The following is a 25,417-nucleotide window of genomic DNA, read 5'->3' as shown; positions in this document are numbered from 1 at the left end:
AGATTCTTTTACTTACTTTCAAAAGTTTTAAATAATATGGCGCCTAGTTTTTGTTTTTTTTTGTTTTTAAACAAACTCCTCCACATGTATGACCCCAAAAGAGCACTGAGATCATCTCGCCAGATGCTCTTAGCACAACCAAGGTCTCGATTGAAGCATAGAGATCGGGCCTTCGCAGTAGCAGCACCCAGACTCTGGAATAATCTGCCAGAGGAGATTCGTACTTCAGAGTCTTTTAAATCGAGTCTTAAAACTCAATTTTTTTACTTTGGCTTTTAATTCGAGTTCAGTATGAGCACCATCAGGCCTGTTTTATGTTTTTATTGTTAATTCACCGTCTTCTTATTTATCTGTATTCGTTTCTAATTTATCTATATTTGTTTCTCTATTGTTTTCTCTTGTTTTTAACCGACAGTGAAGCACTTTGGTCAACTGTTGTTTTTAAATGTGCTATACAAATAAATTTTGAATTGAATTATTTCTAACTGGACAGGCTGATCTCCCTGAAGTTTAACTGACTTTGTGTTTTGCTGCGATCGAGTGTTCCCTTCATCTTTTTGAGCAGCTTAGGAACCCAAAGTTTGTCCCCAGAGCTGACGAGGCCACTTTGACAGGCGTACCTTCCTGACTGACACCCTGCAGACAGACGGGTCCAGAACTCCAGTGTGGGGGTTGGCGCTCATTTTGGACACAAAGGTAAACCTCTTCCTCCAGCGCACACAGTGATTGTGAACCTCCTCTCTGTAAGACAGAAAAACAGGCTTCATTACATTTTGCAGTGCCTTTGCATTTCTTCATGCTCCTCACTTGAAAACGATGCCAGATTGCACAAACATAAAGTCTGTATTTATACACAGACCTAAATTAAAAGCAGAATATTTTCCCAATCTCAATTTAAGGTCAAAACAAACATCGCTATATTCTCTGCCTTCAGAACGTCACATTTTTTCCAGTCCTGTCATACCCGTCTCACAGCCTCATGACCAGTGTGTCCACTGAGGATCAGATTCATCAGAGCTGTGCAGAGAAAGCATGTCATGATCCAGTTTTTCCAAAACTAACTGCAGGGCAGAGTCGGCTCCTGACTCTCCCAGGGCTTCTGACACAGATTACAATTTTTCATTTCAAAAACGTTTACGATTGTCTCAGCCTCTCACACAAACCCCACATCGTCGACCTACAATGTTGATTTTCCCACCTGTCTGACTGACAAGAAACCCATCAAGGAAGTGGTTTACAATGGTGACGAGACTTCTGTGAAAACCCAGACTGGCTTGTGAAAAACCTTTAAGTACCCATGCATCCTGGTTAACGTGTGGGAACAGAACAATAGGTGTAAAAACAGACCGGCTCAGTGATCTGTTTGTTCCTGAAAACAAGTTCCTGAGAAGTGTCCTAGAGACGCCACAACAGCAGCTGATGGGAAAATGTGCATCCAGATCTTTGGAGTTCGTAATCAAATAAAGCACTTGATGTGTAACGTGTTGGTAAGATGAAATTCCCATCAAAATTGGATTTTCTGCAGTCCGATGTGACATCAAGATCTTTTTTGTTTCTATTTTAGAGCTCATGTTTTATTTATTTCTAATAAATATAAAACATAAGCTGTTAAAATAAGCAAGTGCATTTTAGCATACCACTATTCTCCAAATACCACCACACACAAAGAGCAGCTGTAGCTAATGGTAATGTCATTAGCCTTCCTGGTATTTGGACATTGCAGCAGGATCTTTTAAGCATGTGGAAATGTTCGTGGAAATCTATCCAATTTAAGTGTTTCCCACAGAATCAGATTTCATTTGTGGCATTGGCAGCTTGGACGAAGCTTGCATCTGCAAACATTTTAGCTGCAAGATTCTTTATGACAAACAAATCAGCTGAGTCTCAAAGCGAACCCAAACTCTGTGGGCTTAGACTGACGCTAGCACTCGTTATTCTTCTCTAGAGTCTCAGTCTCCTCAGTGGAACAGCACAAAAACCAGTTTAACACTTACTGAAGGTTCTGGTTAGCAGGTGGAGTCCAAGACAGAGAAGGTAAAGTACATTTGACCTCAGGACAAGCTTATCTGGGGTCAGGCTAGCCACCAGGAAGTCAGGAAGCACTGGGGCTACTGAGCTAACCACCTCCAGTGCCAGCGCCACTGAAATGTAGTCATAAGCGAAGTCTAAAGCAAAGAATAAAAGTTTTAGTTAAAACTCTTATTCAAATTTAGAGTCACTGACTGTCAAAGTTGTATCCATTAGTTGGTTATTTAAAAAAAATGACTGAAAGCTAACCATTGTGCACACGCATTCCCAAATGTCAAAGCAATCTCTCCCCATAATGAGCATGTTCTGTAATGTTTGTGCTTCTAGAATAGGAAAATTCCCAGAAATGGTTCTATTTTCAGGAATGACATGGCCATCATTCCCAGTTATTGTGATGCCAGCACAAGAACCACTGAGGAATAAAGCCAAAGTCTTTCTATAAGCAAGTCTCACCACTTGCATCCCTCTCTGGGAAGTTATTTTGATTTTGATTACCAATTTAGCTTCAGTTTCAGTGGCCCCGAGGACACCAACAACACATGTACAGAATCGCCAGTAAATCTTTTATTCATTTATTTTTTTTAATGCTTAAAAAGTTTGCAGATTTTGCCCCAAATAAAAAAAAGTTTTGCTTTGGATTTCTTTTTGGGGGCTGTTACAGATTCTTCCACAGGTTTGCTCTCATCATCTTTTGTGTGTCATTTATAACAATTCTATATGTACTGAGCAAACAAACAGAATCTCCAGTCCAGCTTTGACAGTCACTAGTCATCTACCGTTATTAAAGCAAACACCCTGAAACATGAGTCAGTGAAGCATCCTGACACAGACGACTGATTTCACACAATACGCCTTTTTTGACATAGTGCCAAACGTTTGAAGCCAGCCCTGAGTTAATGTTTATTAATGTAAACACACCATAAGTTACAATAAAGAACTTTAAATATAAATGTGAACATACACTCTGTGGACTTGGAGTTTTTAGAAAAGACACACATTCTGCAGAGTGAGCAGGAACATTGTCGGATTACATTTCATGGGTTAAAAAAAAATTATAATTTTGATCATTTATTAACCAAGGGTTTGACAACATGAACATTTCTTTGTTCTCCCTCTGTGGGTTTCAATTGTAGTGAAACATCTTTCTGTTAATATTGGGGAGATCACAGTACGATAAGACACTTTATATCATCTGTCATTTTAATTTAACACCTCGTGATAAACTACTAAATCCAGATGTTTCCTAAGCACACATGGAAGTTTCTGCTGTGGAGTGATTACGCTTCTGACTTCAAGTTATTGCTTGTAAATGGGTACCGTCAAGGAAGAACACCCTGTAAAACCTTAGATGACCAACCAGCATTAATTAGCAGAAAGCTAGCTTATATGGCTAAATTGGCCTCTCTGTAAGAAATGTTTTGTTTACTTCCACATTTTGCATGCAATCAAATATGTATTTTAGCTAGGCTTCAGTTCAGCCAACTGCTGTACAATGGGATCAGTAGGAAGTAGAATGGCTCTGCTTAAAGCAAGCAGTTTCCTTTAGGTTGAACGTGTCTAAACTTGTAAAACTTTTAGGTGTTTTCACAGGTTGTCTTTTCTTACCTCCACCAAAAAGTAGTTAAGAAAATGTCTTTTTTGTTGATAAACGTCTTTTTTTTTGGTATTTGAGTTAAAATTTACTGAGATGTGCCAGCAGTGTTTCGTTGCGAGTAGCAGTGTGTTATTTGCACCTAAATATAAATGTTTGGTGCTAAAGGAGAGACATCCAAAAAAAAAAAAAAAAAAAAAAAAAAAAAAAGCCAAAGTCAGGATGTTTCAAGTTGTTCTTAAAGCTCTAAAATACTACAGGGCATGCTCATTATGGGGGGACGAAAACACTACGTACAGGTTAGTATTTATTATTGTGAAGTTATGAGAATCTACACTTTACTGTGAATCACCATCATCTTGTCAGCCAAACATTTCTGTTAAATACCATCCTGCTGAAAAGCCCCATAATTTGTGTAAATGTTCTGTCAATCAGGAGTGAAATGAGATGAAAAAAAAAAAAAGAGTCATGTTTTTCTCCTTCTAAATGGCAAACAGCTCATTTTGGAAAGTCTGTGTAACAGCATGCTGAGAAGGAATAGATTAAATGGACAGCCAAATGTTTCTGGAGTCACTTAAACTGCGTGACGCCTCCTTAATCCCACCACATATAAATCACAGACACGGCGGGCTTCGTGATCAGCACTAATGAGCTCAATTTCTATTACAGCTCCTTTGGATTTAAAAGTCAGTGTGACAATACACCAAGTGTTTCCTCACCAATCCCACACAGCACCCTCGAACTGTACAGAGGAACATTTACACTCAAACGACTCCCAGTGACTGCTCAACACAGAAAACCAATACAAGAAAAAAGAAAATGAATTAAGCTGCAGGATATTCATGAAACAGTACAAAAGTGACTCGAAAAAGTCTTTATTCCAACACTAAAGTAGCAAAACCAACAGAAGACCAGTGATGTGTGTTTGAAGTATCTTAGTTTTTCCTGTTACACTTTGTAGATGATCCCTACACGCTCAGCTCATCGATTCAACTTCTGAATTACCGAGAATAAGTCTGTAAGCAGCTTTGCTTCCTTTGCTGGGTGGCTGGGCTCAGCATTAGCGGTAGGATGAGGAGTTCAGATATCCAGAGGGATCTTTAGAGTAGAGCTGCTGCTTCTATGAAACGAAAGGAGCTAGTTGAGGAAGTTTGATGATCTGGTTAGGAGACCAGGCACATCCAACTGGAAGAGACCCTGGGGAAGACCCAGAACCTGCTGGGTTGACATCTGGGTCTACTACCATGGGAACACCTTAGAATCCCCTTGGAGGAACTGGAAAGGCTGAGCGCGAAGAAGGATGTCTGGTATAATCTGCTTAGCCTGCTACCACCGCAACCACACCTCAGATAAGATAATGGAGATGATGCATAGACAGATGGCTGGACAGGTGGATGGATTGATGGACGAACAAATGGATGTCTGTGTTGTCGTCAATTAGGTTTTTTGCAACATTTCCATTAGGCATAATTAACTCCAGAAAAATCAGTGATTACTTTTCTGAATTTACCCAAAGCGCAGCTACTCTCATGTGCTCTGCTGGTTTGTGAAGTCAAGTTTAAAACTGTCAAGATGAGCTTTCTCGCCATCTTGCCGGATAGATCCAACTGCAAAACCGAACGCTCATTGGCTAAAAACTTGTTAATCACAAATCATTAGCCCGAATAATCCTGTTTTAAAAAATATACTTTACCATCATTTCAAACGAGTGATTGACCACATAAACTCATCAGGTATTTACTAAGGTCTCATATGAAGGCCGTTATTCCCACAGACCTGTACAGGACTGGTCTTTTACCAACAATGGGTATCAGCCCCTGGTGGCCATTAAGAAAAGTGCAGCTTTAAAGCATTTGTGCACGGGATTCACTTTTCAGACCAGAAGCTACGTCCATCTTTTATAGTCCATGCTTAGCAGATGTTTTTGCATCAAACATAAATTACTTTGAAAAAACTTCATAGGGGAGAACAAACATGCCACCTTTAGTCTTCTACTTCTGTACTTGGGTCATTTACATGTTAAATTAAAATCAAAAGGATTCATCATGTGTAGCCCATGAATATGCATAATGGATTTGCTTGCACTCTTTAAGGAAACACTACCACACAAATTTATGGAAAACTGGCCTAAAAACATTGCTCTGGACCAGTCAGACAGTCAGATCAGGAGTTGAGTTAAAAATCTTTTTTACTTTTAATTTCAGCCACTTCAGTGTACATGAGGTCGAGCTGTCTCAAACGACACGCACAGTGTCTATAGTTAGCAGCAGCTGCTCCTCACACTCCCATCCCCCCTTCATCTTTATTCATAGCTCTCCACAATGTGTTGTGTTATTTGTACCACTATCATCTTGTTTTTCCTTCTTCTTTTAATTCTTTTTCTCACAGTTAGCAAATGTTAAACAGCTGAGCCAGTTACACATTTGCTTTTGCACGTTTACAATGAATTAAATACTATTCTGAGTACATTTTAGTCATATTATTCAGAGCTCTTGTCTTTTAACAGCAACTCATCCTACTACAGGGGAATGAACAGATCACACTTGCATATATAAAAGCATGTAATATGTGTTTTCTGTTTAAGATCATTTAAGAATTAAAAGTACTAAACAGTTTACATTTTTGCTTCTATGTTTTTTATTGCCCTAAACTGTGTTCTTTGGCTACATTTAAATTATTTATTCCTTGTTATTGTATTTATTAGCCTGGAAGTCTATTACAGAGAAGAGGCAGTATTACTCACATATAAAACCTGTTGTTTATGGCTTTATGGAGCTAAAACAGACATCATGTGCTGGCTTATCCAAAGAAAGTTTGTTGCTTTTATTAAAATCAAAATTTGAGTTTTTAACTTCTAAACAAATGACAAGAGAATCTATTGTAACTTACTACATGCACAACCCCCTCCTAAAACTTTAACCCTTCACCAAAGTCCAATTCCCAAACAGGCCATATAAAGAGGTGAAGGAAGGTAAAATGTTTTAATCTCTCTATCCCTGGAAACGAGTGAGGTTCCAAGAAGAGTCAAAACACAAGAACACACACACACTTATCAGGACCCCCACGCTTTTGGTCAGTCAGTGTGTAAGGTGGAGCGTTCCCAAACCACATTCCTCAGTCCAGATGGCTTTGTTCAGGCTCCATGGAAACCTCGCACTCAAATCCACCGACCGCTTTCCCAGCAGCTTGGAGGAGGAGGAGGCGGAGGAGTAGCTCACACCAACACTCAGCTTCACCCTGGTACATTTTTACAAGGTGTTTGTTTCTAATCTCACCTGCTGCCTTTGACTCTCTTCTGTTCCCTGTTTTCACTCTCACACTTTTCCTTTAATGCAGGAGGAGGCTGCCGTGAGTTTCTCCCCCATTACCCCAAATTCTGCAGAAGAGGTTTTAACCGAGTGCTTTCTGGCTCTGCTCACACCAGCTCTGGCTTCTGCTCTTTACATGTGCCTTGGTTGTCTGTAATGAAAACAACCTTGGAACAAAACCAAAGGAAACACTGCAAATCCCCATCCAGCAGCCGCCTCGTTTCAATTCTGATCTGACCCAGACATTTATTAAGACTGAGGTCTACGTACAGCTCGCACATGAGCCCTGAAATTAAAATCTGCAAAGGCTGCCCCTGTCACTCAACACTGACCTAAAAGGAAAAGGTCAACGTGTTGTATCAGGGGGTTTGATTCACCTCAGCTGGAAGAAGCTGGGAAAAAGAGTCAGCTGCAAATATAGGATTTTGTATGAACAAAATCCCAGCTTCAAACTTTGCTTAAAAAAAAAAAAACTCTTTGTGCTTATAAAATAAATATATGGTGAGAAAAGAAAACTGGAAAAATATACAGATTCCTGTTAAGGCGTGGCTCTGCAACTTATCAGAATGTGGGATGGATACCAAAGGCTAACAAGGCAGAACTGGCTGGAGCATTAAAACATTAAAATACATAAAAGAATCAGAGAAGACAGAATACCTGTGATGCATGCAGTTAATTTTGTGCCAGCAGCAGCTTTCTGGCACCAACATCCCACTTTCTCTAGTGGAAAGTCCAGCATTGTGTTGGTGGAAAAGAAAAACAGTCGTTCAAAGTCAGAATAAACTGACTTTGTAGTTGTTCATTCAATTTATTTGGACGAATCTCATTTCTGGTCAGTTAGAGAGTCAGTCTACTGCTGATGATATTCACACCGTTAGTCACACTTTCAGTCTGAGTGCACCTCCTTTTACTGCTCCTCACTCACTTAGTCACTCGTGGAGAGACAAGTGATGTAAAACGACATCGATGTGGTTGATGACAACATGTTCGGTCACCATAAGTGCAGTGACAGCCTCCAAAGAAGCAACACACCAAACACAATGACAGGGAGAAAGCACCGTCACCTGAGCTTTTGCGTCATTTCAACTCCTTCTGATCACAGCTTGCAGGAAATTTCAAAACTGCTGCAAACCTACAAATACAAGTTGTTATTAAAGCTATACTGAAATACCCACAAACAGCTGCTGCTTTGTTGTTCACCTTATATGAAAATTTATATAGAACAAAACAAAAAGAGAGTTTGATACTGAAACTGTCAAAAAAAAAATTAAGCTGTTGAAAGATGTTACAGCTATCAGCTGTCTTCATCCTAATCTATAATCTGTTATGTGAGACAGTATGTGGGTTAAAACTTTACCAATATATTTTGATCCCATTTGTTTGTAAGTAGGATTTAACAAAACCTTCAAGTTTAACCATGAGCCAAAAAAAGGACTTATTTTTTCTGACAGACATCACAATGTTGTAAAGAATACATTCTTTCTTACCAAGTATGTGCACTATCACACATTCACAAAGGACACAGATTAAACATTTTCACTTACTAAAATAAACCTTATATAAACTGTTTTAGAGGCTTCAAAAACACTTGGCTTACCCCCCAAAAATGAAAGACTTCATGGGAGCAGCATTTCTGCGCTGTGCTGCGATTGCAGCTCAGTAAAAACAGGCTGCAGAGACAGAAGACAGATGCTGAAACTGCTCTCACCACAGCCGGACAGAGCTCACATAAACAGAGGACATGAAACCGCCTGTGAAGAAAAAAACTAAACGGAGGCCGTGACTGTGCCTGTCCTCTTCCAAGCGCTTGTCCTGCAGGCAACCCTTTCATCATCCGGTACGTTTGAACCAAATCACGAGTATTTATAAAAGAAATCTGCTCTGATCCAAGCATATTTTCCAGCAGCTGAAAACAAGCTGTCAAACTTCTACAACGAGCATCACTATCCACATTTAATTTACCATCGATCAAACTGAAAACACAGTTAGGTTTATGTACAGGAGAACAGGCTTGAAGTCAAATAATGAAACCAAAACCAAAGAAGACCAACAGATTAAATAAAACGGTAACATCCTGGCTAGACTGGGAAGTATTAGTAAAGCATAAGATCTGCAAACTGAGTGACAAAAGCACAGGAGGACAGGAAGAGGACATAGGAAACAAGGTTAAAACTAAGAAGAGCAAATAAAGGATATGAAGTAATTCTTCAGAGTGTTTTTGAGGAGATACAGTGGAGACAAAAACCGGAAACACAGCATGAGAAAAAAAAAAATGAGACAGGAACGCCTCGACATGAAAAATAACTTAATTTTTCAGTTTACAAATGAACTACAGGAAACAGATTTAAAACGTGCAACTTATAAAGAAAATAAATAAATAAACCGCAGCTTGTACTGTTGTGCTGGTGGAAGTCTGTGAGGACTGGCTCATTACTGGTGGACATCGGCGGAAACTAGGCTGCGATGCACAGTTTTAACCCTTTTCAGCAGCACTCCCTGTTCTGTTGTCTTTATTAGGAACCATTTATCATTTATTTGGTGTTATTTTTGTTATCTGTGGTGGGCTAAGACAGCTCTATACAATCTTGTCAATGTTACACAAGTTTACATATCTAATCCAGCCTGTCTTGAGCAGAACGCTGATCTTTTTCAGGTGAAAGCATTTTCTAAAACGCCAACTTCTTTTAAAATGTTAACACAGCAAGTCGTCTTGGACAGTTTCCTTAAATTTTGACTATTTATTTACAGTCTGCTTCATCTCTGACAAACAGTTTTGTGGCGTCTCAGGGGTTCAAGCACCAGAATCTACGAATCACATCTGCTACTGCTGTTCGGAAACCCTTACATGATGAAAAATAAATCCATCACGGTGAGCTAAAGTTACAGGAACTGGAATCAGTTTTGTTCCGACCTTCTCTGAGCTGCCAAAAAACATTATTAAAACTCTGACATGGCTAGATTACTGGAGTTCATGTTCCTGCTCTTCAGACGTTCAGTTCTCTTGTAATGTGGGAAAACTGAGCCTAAATGACCCCTAGAGCAAAGACAATCTCTCCACTAACAATCATTAAAGTTGTGATTACACACTAAACTCAGCCTGCAAGACTGAGATATAAACTTGTGGCCTCTGATTTGAGTTGCCCCTCCACCGGACCTCACATGTGATGACTCAACATGTCGGCAGAGCGGGATCCTTATCGCTCATCCCGGCTGCGTGGCTCCGGGGGCCCGCGGCCGCACAAGAAACACAAACATTCAGGCAGGACCCCGGTCGGGTCGTATCGAGCGCTCAGATAAACAGCCAGACGGCAGAGTGCTGAGGAAGCAGACGGATCCTGCAGAGTCCACGGACGGGGACAGGAACGGGCGAGGAGTCAGAAAGCCACAGGGTCGATCCTCGCTGACGCCATCACCCTTTTAACAACCATTCGAGCACAACAGTTACTTCCTCCAGCTGCTTTAACTTTTTTATCTTGTATTTTTATTTTTATTTTTAAATACACCTACTGATCATCATCAGTGTAAATGTGTCAGCATTAGTCATTTTTCTGTTTTTCTTTATTATCTGCCATTATGTTCAAATTAAACACGACCAAAGTTTCACATAACAAGGTCAGCGCATGTACAAATAATCCCCGTGAGCCAAAACCTAAAGCTTAAAACAACTCTAAACAGACTATTCTGTCCTACTATTGGCTCTGTATGAGGGGACGTCCCAAATATGTTCATCTCCCCTCTGCCAATCAGAAGAAAGTCAGCTTACAGGGAGGGTGGTCTTAAAGGGGGAGGATCTAAAACGGCTCGTTTCAGACAGTGAAGGGAACTGAGGGGAAATGAGTAGAGCAAATGGTAACGTAGACTTCAAAGGTAGTAATTAAACAGCTAACATGTGGGACCCTTTGATGATTCAGTATTTCTTGGAAAATAATATGTTTAAATGGGAAGTTTATCAATTAAATGTCAAATTCATAGGTAGTTTGGCCCTGGTTACAGTGAAGTACAACATGCTCAGTTACAGCAAATAAGATAACCTTTATTAGTCCCACACGTGGGAAATTTGTTACATCAGTCCTACTCATTTTGCTCAATACTGAAAACATTATTTAATACAAACTATAGAACCATCATATCATGTATTTCTATAATTAAGATTTAAACCAATCTATTTAATGAAAACGAGGCAAAAACGGTGGGAGACATGGAAGCAGGATTAGCGGATGGTTTTGACTATGACCCCTATCTTGCGAGGGCAAACTCCTGTTCCTGCCGGCTACAGTTTTCACCATGACCCCATCCGCCCCTTGCAGATGGAAGCAAAACAAAGTACAACAGAGAACTCAGAAGACTAGCACCAGTGTAGGATGAAGACAGTGCAAGTACCTCTTCATTCTTCTAGGCAAACCTCACCACCCAAAAGTATCACTTTTATTCACATAACCTTGAGCTGGACTAAACGGTAAGCTTTTTTCAGGAAAAGAACGGCAAATGTCAGCATACCACTGCATTCACCTGTATCTGTAACTGTTTAGGTCAAACACCACCTGGAAAATCAACCTTCTTTTTGTAATGTCCAACTACCATCCTAAACCTGAAGCTTAAAACAATTATAAGACAGAGAAGAGTTATGCATTCTGTAAAACTGACGGCTATTTTTCCTTTCACTATTTGTCAGTTTAGGAGTAAAAAAGCAAACCAAACTGATAGTTCTTACATTTTAATGTCATAATAATTTGGATGCAATCATCAGCGGGTTTATATGCGGCTAAACACCACAGTCTGGGCTCTGGAATCTTAAACCCACAAGGGAAATCAAATCAACGAGCCTCTTCGGGGCCTTAACCCAACACTGGAATCATTCTGACTATTGATAAAGTCGACTTTCTCGTCTCTTGTTGGTTGCAGTCAACTTTTGTGAAGCTCTGCTGTCACACATGTGTGATAATGAAAAAGGTCAACTCTACAGTTGCAATCCCTAACAATCAGTTTCACAACAGGAAAGCCCTTGTATGGAGGAAGTTCACGTTGATTACCTGGTCAGATACCAGACCACCAACGTCCAAAAACCCCCCCGCCACACCCCATGTGCCTCCCCTCACATCCCAGCAAAGCGCTAACCGCTGGAAAAGTGAGAGGAAAACAGGAAACAGCTGTTGAGGAGCGCCACGTCCCAGTCGTATTTCTCAACTCTCCTCGCAAACCCGCTCCTCTCTGGATGTCTTCCTTAAGTTTTATTTTTTGTTTTGGACGTTCCCTTCTCTCTGTCACGTGGCACACATCTGTAGACTTAACAAAATAAGGGGCTCCAATATTCATCATGGTTGCACACTTGTGCATTAAAGCAGCGCAGGTACATTTTGGTGGGAATTTGCCAAAAGTGGTTTAAAACAGAGGTGGCTGGATGGTTTCCTGCTTGCGTTTCCACTGAACTCCCCTGCAGCTGCTTTCGCTCGAGCCAAAACTTTACAGATACAAAGAATGACTAAACGCCCCGTGATACAGTTTTATAAACTGTGTAGAAGAAATAAAACATTAAAGCACGGAGTGCAGAAGAAGTAGGGTGGCACACATTAACAGAGATGTTTGTGACTAAGAGAACATATTCATCACTGAAGTCTACTTTGGATTCTCTTTACTGATATAAACTATTTATACAGTTAAAGCGGGCTACAATGCCTTTGATGTACTCATCATTATATGTTGGATTAGTCAGCAGTAGTGTGGTGTCCGTGACGCGCGACAACTACTGCCCGGAAACTGCCATCTCCACCCAACGGATCATGATACTTCAACATCCTAAGAACTACATCCTGGAAGTACTGCTGGCAGCGCAACACAATACTGAGCCAGCGAGATACACTGAAGTGCAAGTGAGTAAATCAGTGCGAACATAATCCAAAGTATTAGTGGTCACATTAGGACTTTTATTTGTTATTAGGACATGTTAATGTTAGTCCCATATGTCCCCCACACAGGGACAGAGAGCAGAGGGAAGTCCATATTGTTACTACACCAAAGTGCCATGAATATATACACACACACAGTACTTCTATGATAATTCATAATTGTCCCTCTGCTTTACATCTTCCAAGAGCTCTGGCCTGTGAGCATCCAGTCAAAGCTAATAATTACATTAGTCACATTGAGTTGGATTTATAGATGTTTGTTAAATCTAATTTACAACACAATTTCCGTGCAGAAATGTAACTACATGTCATTTCCTCCTTCTGGAATGACTGAATAAGAAGCGGACCAGTTGCAACACTGGCACTTAGCTCAAATGAAAATGCTGGCTAACTGTGTTGCCTGTTGCACAGGCTATACCATAGGCGCTATACAGACTGAACACAGAAGTGTGAATTAAACTTAAAACAAAAACAAGATTTTATTCTTAATAAGAACAAGATCCAGGGAAAAGTCGGCCAGGTACAACTGGCGTAACTATGCAGTCATAAAAAGTGATCACACTTTCTTCAGAGTCTCAAATCGCTGCAGAAGTCCTGTGTTTTTCTTAGAAACACAGAAACACTCTCCATCTCCTGCTGCTTATCTATCAGGAATGGTCACAGCAGGGCCAGAGAAATACATCAAGGGCTGATGTGTTTGTGTTTTCACACTGGTGTCAGGCAGTGGTGAAATATCAGGAGCAGCATGGATTAAAAGCATCAGCTTGAATGTCCAAAATGTAAACTTTGAACCGTAAGAATCAGAGCTGATAAAGCCTGCAAACTCCTCCAGCATGTTCTTCTGCCAAATCAAGACGGAGACCATCTGGTTTCTATAGCTCTACAGAGTGAAAACACATTCTCCACAAGCAGTCCAACACACTCGACCCAGTGGACACTCTCGAATGCTGCTAACCTCCCAGATAGCTATACTTTCTAAAAAATACTTTGAGTAATCTTTAGCTTCTTTATATTCACACGGCCTAAAAAAAGTGAGCACCAAACAAAAATCCAATTCGAACGAGTCTTTGTTGGTTTTCAATACAAAACCATTTGGAAAGATTTATAAGAGGAAAACAGGGATTGGGTGATTACGGGCTTCTTGGGGCTGATTGCACATTCCTTTTTGGGATCTACATGAAGGCAGGACAACTGGAGGAACGTTTCACTCGATTAGCAAAACAATCTGAAAGGGATTTACTGTATTACTTTTATAAAAATATACTCGTTGCAGTGTAATTACCCCTCGATACAAAGATAAATGCAGAATGCTAAACTCCCAAAAAAGGTTATAACTAAAGTACAACTCTGTTTTCTGTTTCCCTGAACTCTTTCAAGCCGTTTCTAGCTCAGTTTCTAAGAAGTCCGTGCATGCATGACGAGTTTATGTGTTATATCACTGTGATACATCTATGAACAGACTAGTTCAACCAAGCAGGGAAAACATAAAGGACTTCAGTATGCTTGGACATCAAGTATTACAAAGGTTATAAGTGATTTAATCAGGGTCAGCAATTTGGGCTTTAAATGCAAAAATGTTATTTAGGGATACATCGAGCTGATATTTGAGTCAGATGAGAGTCCAAAAGCTGGTTTAGAAGTTTTATGGTGGTGGTGGTGGTGGTGGTGGTGGGGGTCCAAGTTATTCCACCAATAACTAGACTTTAAAGCTCATGTTTAACAGTCTCCTTAGACAATGCAAAGTCTTGAAGTAATTCACAATTTTTTTCTAAGCTCTGCACAGTTTGCTCCAGGGAGGGTGCAGCTACATATCTCCAAACTGAAACTATCCAAGTAAGTCCCGAAACAACCACAAAGCTGGCAACAATTACTGCACCCGTTAAAAATAATTACCAATTTAATATTTTGGTATAAACATTAACCCACTTTGTGGCATTAGAGAGAGTTCAGACTGAGAGTAACCCCTGCAAAAACACTCCTTTATTAGTTTCAGTTGCTCCAATGTGTTACACAGCAGGTATGCAGACATTAGGGGGGCTCTGGAGAAAACACAAGGTTATTAAGCAGAAAAGTTAAACGCTTTGCTTAAACCTGAGCAACATCCACCTGCAAGGCACTGCTGTGGTCATTCAGACTAATGTAAAAGCCACCATAACAGCATTAACAAACCGCACAGATATTTGAAACCACAGGGCAGTCTTTTACCACCAGATGAGATTTAAAATCCATGATATAATAAATTTTTCTTCATAGTACTCAGTCGCCTTTAATACCACCCCAGCAGGGCAGCACCGCCTACAAGACTCCAAATATATTATGTTTGTCTTTTCTAGTGTGGAAATTGACTTGATAACCCCAGCTAGTGTCATCCGTCACTGCTCTTCAGACAAAATACAACATTTAAAGACGCCACACAACCCCCCTCAAAAAAAAAACAAAAAAAAAAACCAAAAACTCAGCCTTGAGTGAGTCTGATTTTGCACAGTAACCCCACCCAAAAAAAACAAAAAAAACAAAAAAAACCCACAGTTAACACTTTGTTTCTCGGCTCATGTTTCCAAAGGAGAGCGTTGGTTGGTTGCAAGCTAGCATCGGCTAAAACAGTGATGACACGTAGACAGGAGGGCGACTGCTCTGGTTACCCATTTACCTCAGTAAACACTTTCTAGAGTATTTTATGGCTTCAGTAAAAAGTTTCCAATTGTACTAAATAAAAAGCCCTGACACGCTGCTCTGAGAGCTAGACAGTCACATTTGCAGCATGTGATCCCCTCTGTGCTTCCAACAGCGCAGTCCCCTGGACACGTTCGCTGTTAATCCCACCCCAACTGTCCACAACCTTCAACAAGGCGGGGCCCTGCATACAAAGACCGGGCTTGTCAGATCTATGACATAACCCTAATCTAATGTCCGCCGTGGAGGGAGCCTCCCTGTGCCACGGTTGTTGTCCCCTCCTCTGAGAGAGCCCTTGTTTTCAGTCACAGAGATGATAACTGATCCCAGGGAAGGACTGAGCTGTTATATAACTACCCGAGATGAGAGTGACCTCTGAGGGCACAGAGGGCTCAGACATTGCCGTCCTTGCTCCAGGGGACATGAGCCGAGAGAAAGGGAAAGGGGAGGCATTTAGTTCGCTTTTTTCCTCAGCAGAGGGGAGCTTTAGTTTGACAGATAAACATTTTAGTGAGAGCTGCAATCCTCTGAAGGCAGAAAATAAAAACAATGGATCTCCCTGAACCTCAGAGACCTCTGTGTGTTTATATTACAACACAAAACTGGCAAAAGTCAGTGGATTCCACTAGAGTAGCTTTTGCTTCTTGTTATACATCACGTTTCCAGTTTCATCAGCTTTTGCACAAGCGTTTCTCAAATTTGAGGCTCAATAAAGCTGTCTCAGAAGGTAGAGTGGCTTTTCTACCAATCAGAAGTTCAGTGGTTTGATCCGCGACTCCTCTAGTCTCATGTTCAAGTATCATTGGCCAAGATGCTGAACCGTACAGTTCCCCCTTATGCATCCACTGGACTCCAAGTTCTTGAGTGTTAGGTTAAGAGCACTTTAGCACCATTAAAGTTAAATTAAAAGCACTATAATATCACTGCCATTTACCAGATAACCTAAACTTTTTCTGTTTCAATATTTAATACAATCAAACTCAGTACACCTATGCAGGTGGCCATAAATCAGATTTTATTCATCTAACTAAAGATTCCCACAGCGTTTCTATTGAGGACTTATTTTAGAAATGACCTGGGTGAGGAACTTATATCTACAAATGATTTTAAAAGCATCATCAGCAGACGTTGATGTTTTTTTCTGTTGAAACCACTAGTGTTTTGTTGTGTGTATTTGTATATAGTATATCACATTAGAGATCTTTTATTTCATGTTTTATTTGTTGCATTTTCATGTTTTTTAAGCTCGTATGGCTACTGCCTTGGCCAGGCCACCCTTAAGATTTGAAATTAGTGGGAGTTGCTGTTTAAATCATGACAAATGAATAAAAATGTTCTTATGTTTTGATCACTTGCTGTCACTGTCTGTTGTTTTTAAATGTGTTGTAATTGAATTTACTAACATGTGCTCCAAAGTAACTATGTTTTGGGCTCTGACCGCAGAGGTTTGCTCCCTCCGTGAGATTATCTGCTCCTCACAGAAGTCCCCAAACCGCTTTCCCCGCCACACTGATGAAAGGTAAGAAAAGGGAAACATCTGCAGACAAGAAACCTGATCAAGATGATCCCGATCTGTCTGTGTGTTTACTTTCCCCTCTGTGAGCCCCTCTCACACACTCAGTCTGCAGTGATGCTACGTGCAAACAGGGAGGCTGAGTGGGTAGATGAAGAGGATGACCTGCTTTTTAAGTACGCACAGGAACCCCCCCCTCCCACCCCACATACACATGTGTCAGCTGTGGGATTTGAAGTTCAGCAGGCCTGTATGTACATGAGGTCCAAACAGGGTGAGGAAACATCCCAGTAATAGAAGAAAAAGAGGCAGGGTATTTCAACCAGTGATAGGAAAGCAGATCTGGAAAATTGTGGTCTCATCGTTGGATCTGATAAACAAGTTAAAAGCACTTCAGAGATCCTCCGCCAATAAAGCACTTAGCTGACTAACAGCGTAGTGCCTCATATTGTTTTACACAATGAGGTCAGTTCAGTAAGCCAGTCTGTAAGAAGGAGAGAGAAGCAGGAGGGTTTTAACTGACTTCAGACAGTCACTGTATCCATTCAACCTCCAACAAGTGTGAAACACTGAAGCAAAGACCTTGTGTGTCCTTCACCTGATCTCATCTAGAAAATCAGGAACAAGGAAGGAAAAACAGATGAAAGTTATGAACGTTATCAAGGTCAGAAGAAGAAAATCTGAAGTTATGTGACGCAAATGAGAAGATGAAAAGCCCAAAAATCAGAGTTATCTTCCCCGTCTCATCCCCGACACAGCTGAAAGAGCTGGTACACCAAGATTATCTGACCAGTATGAGCTGGTTTTAGAGGTGCTGCTGCTGTGTTTAGTCTGGCAGCCCAGTGCAGCAGAGGTGCCAATGCAGATACACAGATAGACCACTTAACATGGCAACACCCAGCGTTTAAATCTGACTCATGGAGCGAGCTGGTGCAACACAGAGCAGAAACAGGTTTAAAAACAACACAGGGAATAACAGAGACTCCTAAGATGCAAACTTTTGCATCTTTATCCCAAAAATCAACCACCGAATCTGTACTAAATAATATACTAATATACCCTGCATACATTTTAGACACACTGCAGTAATTGCAAGCTCAGATGTACAGATGCACTTTAACCTCCCGTAACTGCTTCCAAACTGTATGAGACCACAACATGGTACTTTAAACAATGTTTTGCATGTGTGAAGAAACGTTTAAGGTTGTTTTCAGGAGTATTTACCTGGAAGAAGTAGCGACAAAATCTCCATCCAGCAGCCGGAGCTTGCAGAAGAGGACGCCGTTGACAAAAGGCACCGCGGTGAGCTCCTCCAGGGTAAGATGGGTCTGAAACTTGAATTTCTTCTTTTTCACGAAGAACGCCATAGTTTAAAAGACTCTCAAAGCTATCAAAAATAACGGGGGAAAACACGGTAAACGGTAAAAACTAGGCTGTGCTAAAGTAAACGTGCCGAGTTGGTGTTTTCAGTGTGTTTTCATTAGAACTCTTGTTCAGGACGTGATTCACCGCAGATATCTGAAAACAAATTAAGCGTTTCGTTCAAAACTGTCCGTAAAAGTGGGAAAAAAACTTGAGGTGTTTGGTTAAAAGTAATGAAAAAACCCACCTGGGGACATTTTGGGTCCTCTGGCTTTCACCAGCTGCGGTTCAACAACACGGAATGACGAAAAAAGACATTTCAGCTTGCTTTTCTCTTTTGAGTACGGAGAGGAGGAACCTACAGCTAGCAGCATCAAGCTGACGAGAGTATGGTGCGGAATATCCGGTTTTTACCTTTCAGAATAAAGTCTAAACCATGTTTGTCAGGCAAAGATGCATTAATTTCTTTTTCTGTCGGCAGCCAAACTATATACAAACTTAAGATAAAATAAGTATTTTTTTATCGTATTATTTTAATGTATATTAATATGTAAATAAAATAAATAAATACATTTGTGATTATCAAAAGAAACATTCTACTGGAATTAATGTTTAATATTAAGATTTTTTTTCAAGTGTTCATAAATTGGAAAAAGAAAAAGAAAAAAATTATTCAGTAACTGAACCACTGACTAATCATTTAAACAAATAATTATACATTAATAAGAGCTCTAATTGTTCAACTTGTGTGAGTGACAGTTAAGGAAAGTACAATGTAAAAGCAGAGATTAAAGTTTACTTAAAAATAAGCCGAATAATGTTGTCTTGTTGTTGTAATGAAATAGATGATTGATGGTTTTTCAGAAATGTTTTAAAGTGATTTAAAAAAAAACTATAAAACTTGCAAATTTATGTGCAATTTTAAAAATGAATTCATGTGATTGCTAATAACAGTTTTACATTATAATAAATTCACAACACTCATTCAGATGTTCAAACTTAATCAAGATACTATTCAAACACTAACTAGCTAGTTTTGTGGTTTCTGCTTTAAAAAAATATATAACTGATATAAAGTGAAACGAATATAGATGTAATAGATTTATTTGGGCGCATGAACACGAAACATTTTATCTGTGGAAGACTTTTTAAAGGTGAGTCATGGCACTTCCGGTGTTACACTGGTTCAAGCTGATGAACTTGCCTAAAGTTTTTGGACTTTCATTCATGCCAGTCATGCTGTAGCGTTCAACGTGAAACAGCGCCACCGTGCGGTACAAACCGACACAGTGATGCTACCTTCAGGGACTTGGAATCCAAAAACTCAAAACTTACCAACTTTACGCGGAAGATTTTAATGAATTCAAATTGAATTTGTTAAATATAAGTTGCATTTTTTTTCCTTGTGTCTGTTTTTATTAGTTATACACCAGTTAGCACCTGATAATTTTACATGGATTGAAAGTACCTGATAATATTTCCCCCAAACCTGCAAATAGCACACATTAATAAAGAAAGAATAAATAAATTTATATAAATATTAATTTATTTTTACATTTAAAAAATCAATACATTTTAAAAAAAATAGATTTGTGCAACTTAATTTGTTTCATTATTTTCAGTGATTTCATAACCCATCTGGGTTTTATAAATTTATAAATTCCTTTGGTTGGATGGGTTCACAGCACCGCTGCTCAGACTTCACTTTAAGCAGATTTTGCAGATTTAGCTGTAAGTGGCAAAAACCTAACCACTGAACCATGAACATCCAGGGATCAAAACTTTTCTTTTTAGAAATACATTAATATTTTGGAAATAAAATTTAAGCAGTTTTTCCCCTTTTTCACCTTAGTTCTGCATTTTTCCTTCAGACACTGTGACCAAAAGAAGAAAACTTGATGACATCATGAATCATTTTTACAGCTCACTGATTTATTTATTTAATCCGTACTCTCTAAAACCTTTGGAAAGTTTAAATAAAGTTGACCAAGTTTAACCTCCTTTTCCTCGGCATGCATTTTTAATTTCTCCTTGATATTTGGGCTGATTGGGCTGATATGTCAACGCCAGGTCGTAGGAGGTTTCAATAAAGTTTGCACAAAGGTTTGTTGGGTTGTTGTTTTCGGTTTATTTGAAGATGTGTCATATCAAAGTCAGGACTTACTTGCCTGCTAATGTGTCTGCATGGGCGCACTTCAGGCTGCAGGTCAACATATCCTGTTTAATGTATGCCACGAAGAAGCGTGTGCATCTATGAGAAGAGTCAGTAAACAGTCAGCCAACAGAGGGCAGCACAGATCTGGAAGAAATTCAGCCTGTATTTAAAGTTCTCTATTAAATCCGTGTATGTGTGCAGCTGATTTACCTCGTGGTAGACTTTAGGGAGCTTACTGAAATAAAGTAAAATACCTGGACCTCACAGTAACTGTTTGTCAACAGTCAAAAATCTACATTTATGTTCCCAAGCAGTAAATGGTTCATGTTATCATGGCTACCTCCAGATTTTAAGATGAAACATCGAGACAGTCTTAGAAGATGGTGTCCTGAGGTCAGGCTGGGGTCACACTAACAAACTGTTGGTGTTGTTTGCAGAGTGACAGATACCACGGTGCATTATTGAAGGCTTTAAGGTACTAGAGCTGATGTGATTCTAAGTCTTTCCATGTTCTTTTTGTGTTTTTAATGTCCTGTCACATCTGACGTTTTATGTATCAGTAAATGGTCATTTAAAAAAAATATCTGGTCCTTAGCAAGTGTTAAAATTGGATAAATGCAACCTCAGATGAACACATGACATATCACACCAGGCCAAAGGCAGAAGCTCTGAAAACCTGTCCATTCTGACTGCTTCAACAGGAATTAAGAGGGTAAATAGAAGTGAGGTGCTTATAGTCCTAAAGCAGGGGTGGGCAACTCCAGGCCTCGAGGGCCGGTGTCCTGCAGGTTTTAGATAAACACAGCTGATTCAAATGGCTAAATTACCTCCTCGACATGTCTTGAAGTCCTCCAGAGGCCTGGCAATGAACTAATCATTTGATTCAGGTGTGCTGACCCAGGGTGAGATCTAAAACCTGCAGGACACCGGCATTCGAGGCCTGGAGTTGCCCACACCTGTCCTAAAGCATTTGATTAAATGCTCATCAGGAAGCGTGACCAACTCTATAAAAGCATAACAGGACAGGCTGCAGGTCTGAAGCATTCAGATGTGTGTTAACTCAATGCTGAGGAGGATGTCCTAGAAAACTTCCTAAAGTCTTCAGCTGATCCAAAATGCTGCCGCAAGAGTACTGAGAGGATCTAGAAAGAGAGCACATCACCCCAACAGAGCACTTTGCTTTCAGACTGCAGGCTTACTCGTGGTTGCTTGGGTTTCTTCCTGTTAAAAGGGAGTTTTTCCTTCCCACTGTCACAAAAGTGCTTGCTCATATGGGGTTTTCTCTATTTTCTCTGTATTATTGCCAGGTCTTTATTTTACAATATAGAGGGAACTGAATTGAATGACATCAGCAGTGATGTGAAAGAAGGGTTCTGAGGCTAAGTTTATCTTTCTACAGTGGAAAACATTTAAGACAGCTGTTAATCTTCCCAGGAGTGGACATCCCAGCAAACTGACCCTGAAGTCAAATTGTGTAATGCTCCGAAAAACTGAAAAAAAAAACAACCCAAAAAACCCCACAACACTACGTCTCAGACTCTACAGGCCTCAGTTAGCATGTTAAGTGTTAAGGTTCCTGACAGTACAGTTAAAGAAAAAAGACTGAAGAATGATGGCTTTTTAAAAACTTTTTCTAAGGTTTGTTTCGAAGGGTTTCCAGGAGAAAGCTTCTTCTCTCTAAAGGGCTGGTTGCATTTGAATAAACTACAAGACTTTTTGGAACAATGTCCTTTGGACAGATGAAACCACAGTGAAGATGTGTGGCTATAATCCACAGCATAATGTTTGTCAAAAATAAATAAACAGCAAATTGGCCAAATGTGCAGCCATCTGTATGCTCATGCAACAGGACAGTGATCACAAACACACCAACAAATCTGCAACAGAATGATTGAAGTCCCGACCTGACTGAAATTCTGTGGCAGGAAAAGAAGAGTGGATCAAAAATCTTCCAAAGTGACACATAAAACTAATAAAGTGTTAAGAAAACAATTCCTTCACATTTTACTATGAACAGTGGTGCTGCAAGCTTTGAATCATGGGGTGTACTTTATTTTTCACACGCCGTTTCTGCATTTTTGCTTAAGCTTTGTTCAATAGAATAATGACGCGGTGTAATATGTTACGAGGTTTGTTCATCCGAGGTTGAATTTACACAATTTTAAGACCTGCTATGTACCAGGTGATTTGTAAAGGACAAGATGTTTCCTCTGTGTTTGAAATTAGGTCGTAAATCTTGTGACTTAATGGGAATGTGAATCGCAGATGATAACGATCAGTAACAATGCAACATAAAAAGCCTTTTCCAAGGAAGGCAACAACAGATTATCATGTTGTCCCACTGTGACGTTTCCCAGTTACTCATGATTAAACGCCCCCTCACCTGTCACCTGTTGCTGTCAGATACGGACTGTTTGTGCAGCCGTGCGGGTTAAAGTGCTCCTGCCGAGTCCTGTTTATCTTTACCTGCTGCTGTGTGACGCAGGGCATCCAACGACAGTGGCCACGTTAACGTGTTTATGCTTCTAGTAAACTTTTACTGACGTGTTCATGAACCTCAGAGTTACATGCGTGCATTAAAGCCTCATATTGTTATTGTTGCTCTTACCACCATTGCTGTTGTTACTGCTGTTTATTATTTTGTCATACAGGCATAGCCATTATTGTTGATACCCTCACAGTTACCCTGTGGGGTCTGAGAAATAACCCCAAACCCTATGTATCAGAAAATGTGACTTCTGGCTTTCAAATATTGTTCTTCCAAATCTTGGCAATGACAGGACAAAAATTATATATATTTAAGCATCTGTTGTTTCTAAATATGGAGTTAAGGGTTGTTTCTCCTCATTCATTTTGCAATCGGGACTATGGGTAATTGTCCCTACAACTTTTCCAGTTAATTTTTAAGCTTTTATTTTACTTATAATTAAGGCTGTAGCAACATGAACAAGACGACTGCCATACAGCATCCTCTGTGTAGAGACATTTTCTTTCATTTTAAAACATATGTATATATGTTGCTGCTTCAACTTAAGTGGATTAAGCCAGATGAGTTTAATATCACATGTCAAAATAAAACTAACTTCTAATTCTAATTAAGTTAAAAGTGGTTGTTGCGGTTTCAATCCAGCAAATTGTATAATGAATAAACTCCTTATATGTCACTAGGAAACTAAGAGTACTTGTACACAAGGTTTTTAATTGACTTCCTGTGTCTCATGCAGCACACAGACACTGGTTTTATTAATATTTGATCAAAAACTGAACAAGAACATTGACTAATGGGAATCGTAATACTTTGTTTACACGGTTCACTGCCACACAAAGACTGGAGACCATGTCACGCATCCACAAGAATCAAAGTCTAAACACAGCTAATGTATCAGAGATCACACCATCGTTAAATTAAAGGTTCAAAGTTGAACATTAACAGTCCCATGAGTCTGTACTTTTGCCAGAGCTCCATTGGAATTTTCAATTCCCTCACTACTGCCCTAAAAAAAAGACGTTGAACTGAAACAATGTAATTCAAATAAATATAAAGGATCTTTTTATTGTCTTTATCAATCTGAAAAAAGCATGTGGGGGCGCTGGAGCTTAGTGTTGCTTGAAAAGTCAGGAGAGTCTTCTTAAGCGATGTTGTGAGACATGCCCTGGTACCTTTGGTGTGTCACAGATTCAAACCAAAAAAAGTGGAGAGAAAAAGCTTATTTACTCTGCAAAGATCTTCTGAGGTGGCCTGGACAAAATGTGTGATATCTCTTGGTAGGGAGTATCCCAGGCTTCTCTTGTATCACACTGACACACAGGAGAAAGTACAGAAATGCCAAGCAGGGTAAAGTTAAAGGCTGCGGGAACATCTCTGGGCAGCTTGACGTTCCTGTGACTACCCGCTGCTAATATTAGATGTTTAAGGCTCGTGCAGCTGCAGCCATCCTCTCTGGACGTAGGTGCAATTTCCTCATAAGCATTCATAACCTAAACTGGTTGTGCATAATTGTTTCATTTGTTAATTTGTGCGTGATTTTTCCGTGTAAGACAGAGTTCTGGAAGAGTAGAAGCAAAGACTGGGACTGTTTAACGTCTTATCCTTAATTTAGTCGTGTTGCCATCAATACAAACTTTGATCTCTGTCTCATAATGTAAATACTGTGTAGAAGTACTTTAGCCTTCTAAAGGAAAATTTAGGCCATTCGTGTTGTGATGTTTTTCTGAGTTTCATATAAAATTCTTTATATGAACAACTATTGTTGTACAAAATGCTTTTAACTTAAAATTAACCTTGCTTCTTTTCTTTGGTACACTCATTAGGTTAAGAGACTCAACCTCTGAGTGCTGCACACATTTAAAGTAAACAACTATACGTAACTTGGCAGTCTTCATATGCTCTATAAAATACACTGTCTCAGATAGATTTTTAAGCTGGGAGTTTAATTTAAGTATGTTGTATAGCAACAGCAGGACACTATACAGCATTGTAGAAAAAGTCCCAATAATCAGACAATGTCCTGTTAGCAAGCACTTGAAGACAGTGGGAACCCCAACGGAACCAGACTTTTGCAGACAAATATCCCCACGCCCCCACTCCCAGTTAGTGCGGACAAACAAATACAACTGGCCAAAGACACAAGAAAATACTATGTACACTATTTATAGCAACATATTTGCCTGCAGAGTCATTCCAAATCCCAGCCAGAAGTATTATAAGAGAAAGACTTTAGTAAACACTCACGTAGGCAGAGGTCAAACTTAACCCGGCTTAAAATACAGTGGAAAGCTGTCTCCATCAAAACTGAGACCTTTCCACTGCCTGACAGTTTAGGCACATGCAGAGGAGTGTGTGTGTGTGTGTGTGTGTGTGTGTGTGTGTGTGTGTGTGTGTGT

At 39.8% G+C, this 25,417-nt stretch overlaps 1 protein-coding gene across 1 annotated transcript in view; it reads right to left on the bottom strand.

The window, feature by feature from the left end:
• Positions 1 to 18,751, bottom strand: part of LOC102291943 (protein FAM102A) — a 32,258-nt gene extending 13,507 nt beyond the window's left edge. Inside the window, exons 1-3 of the mRNA XM_005948928.3 lie at positions 18,626 to 18,751; positions 18,241 to 18,534; positions 621 to 741 (exon numbers count right to left, since the gene is read on the bottom strand). Coding sequence (XP_005948990.1) covers positions 621 to 741; positions 18,241 to 18,383 — 264 coding nt within the window. The 5' untranslated portion in view covers positions 18,384 to 18,534; positions 18,626 to 18,751. The remainder of the gene's footprint in view (positions 1 to 620; positions 742 to 18,240; positions 18,535 to 18,625) is intronic.
• Between the last annotated feature and the right edge of the window lie 6,666 nt (positions 18,752 to 25,417).

Source organism: Haplochromis burtoni, unplaced genomic scaffold (assembly GCF_018398535.1).
Source record: "Haplochromis burtoni strain Fernald_Lab_line unplaced genomic scaffold, NCSU_Asbu1 Contig_43, whole genome shotgun sequence".
In the NCBI taxonomy this organism is placed as follows: Eukaryota; Metazoa; Chordata; class Actinopteri; order Cichliformes; family Cichlidae; genus Haplochromis; species Haplochromis burtoni.
Note: the sequence above shows the minus strand (reverse complement) of the source record. Positions and strands in the feature narration are given on the sequence as shown.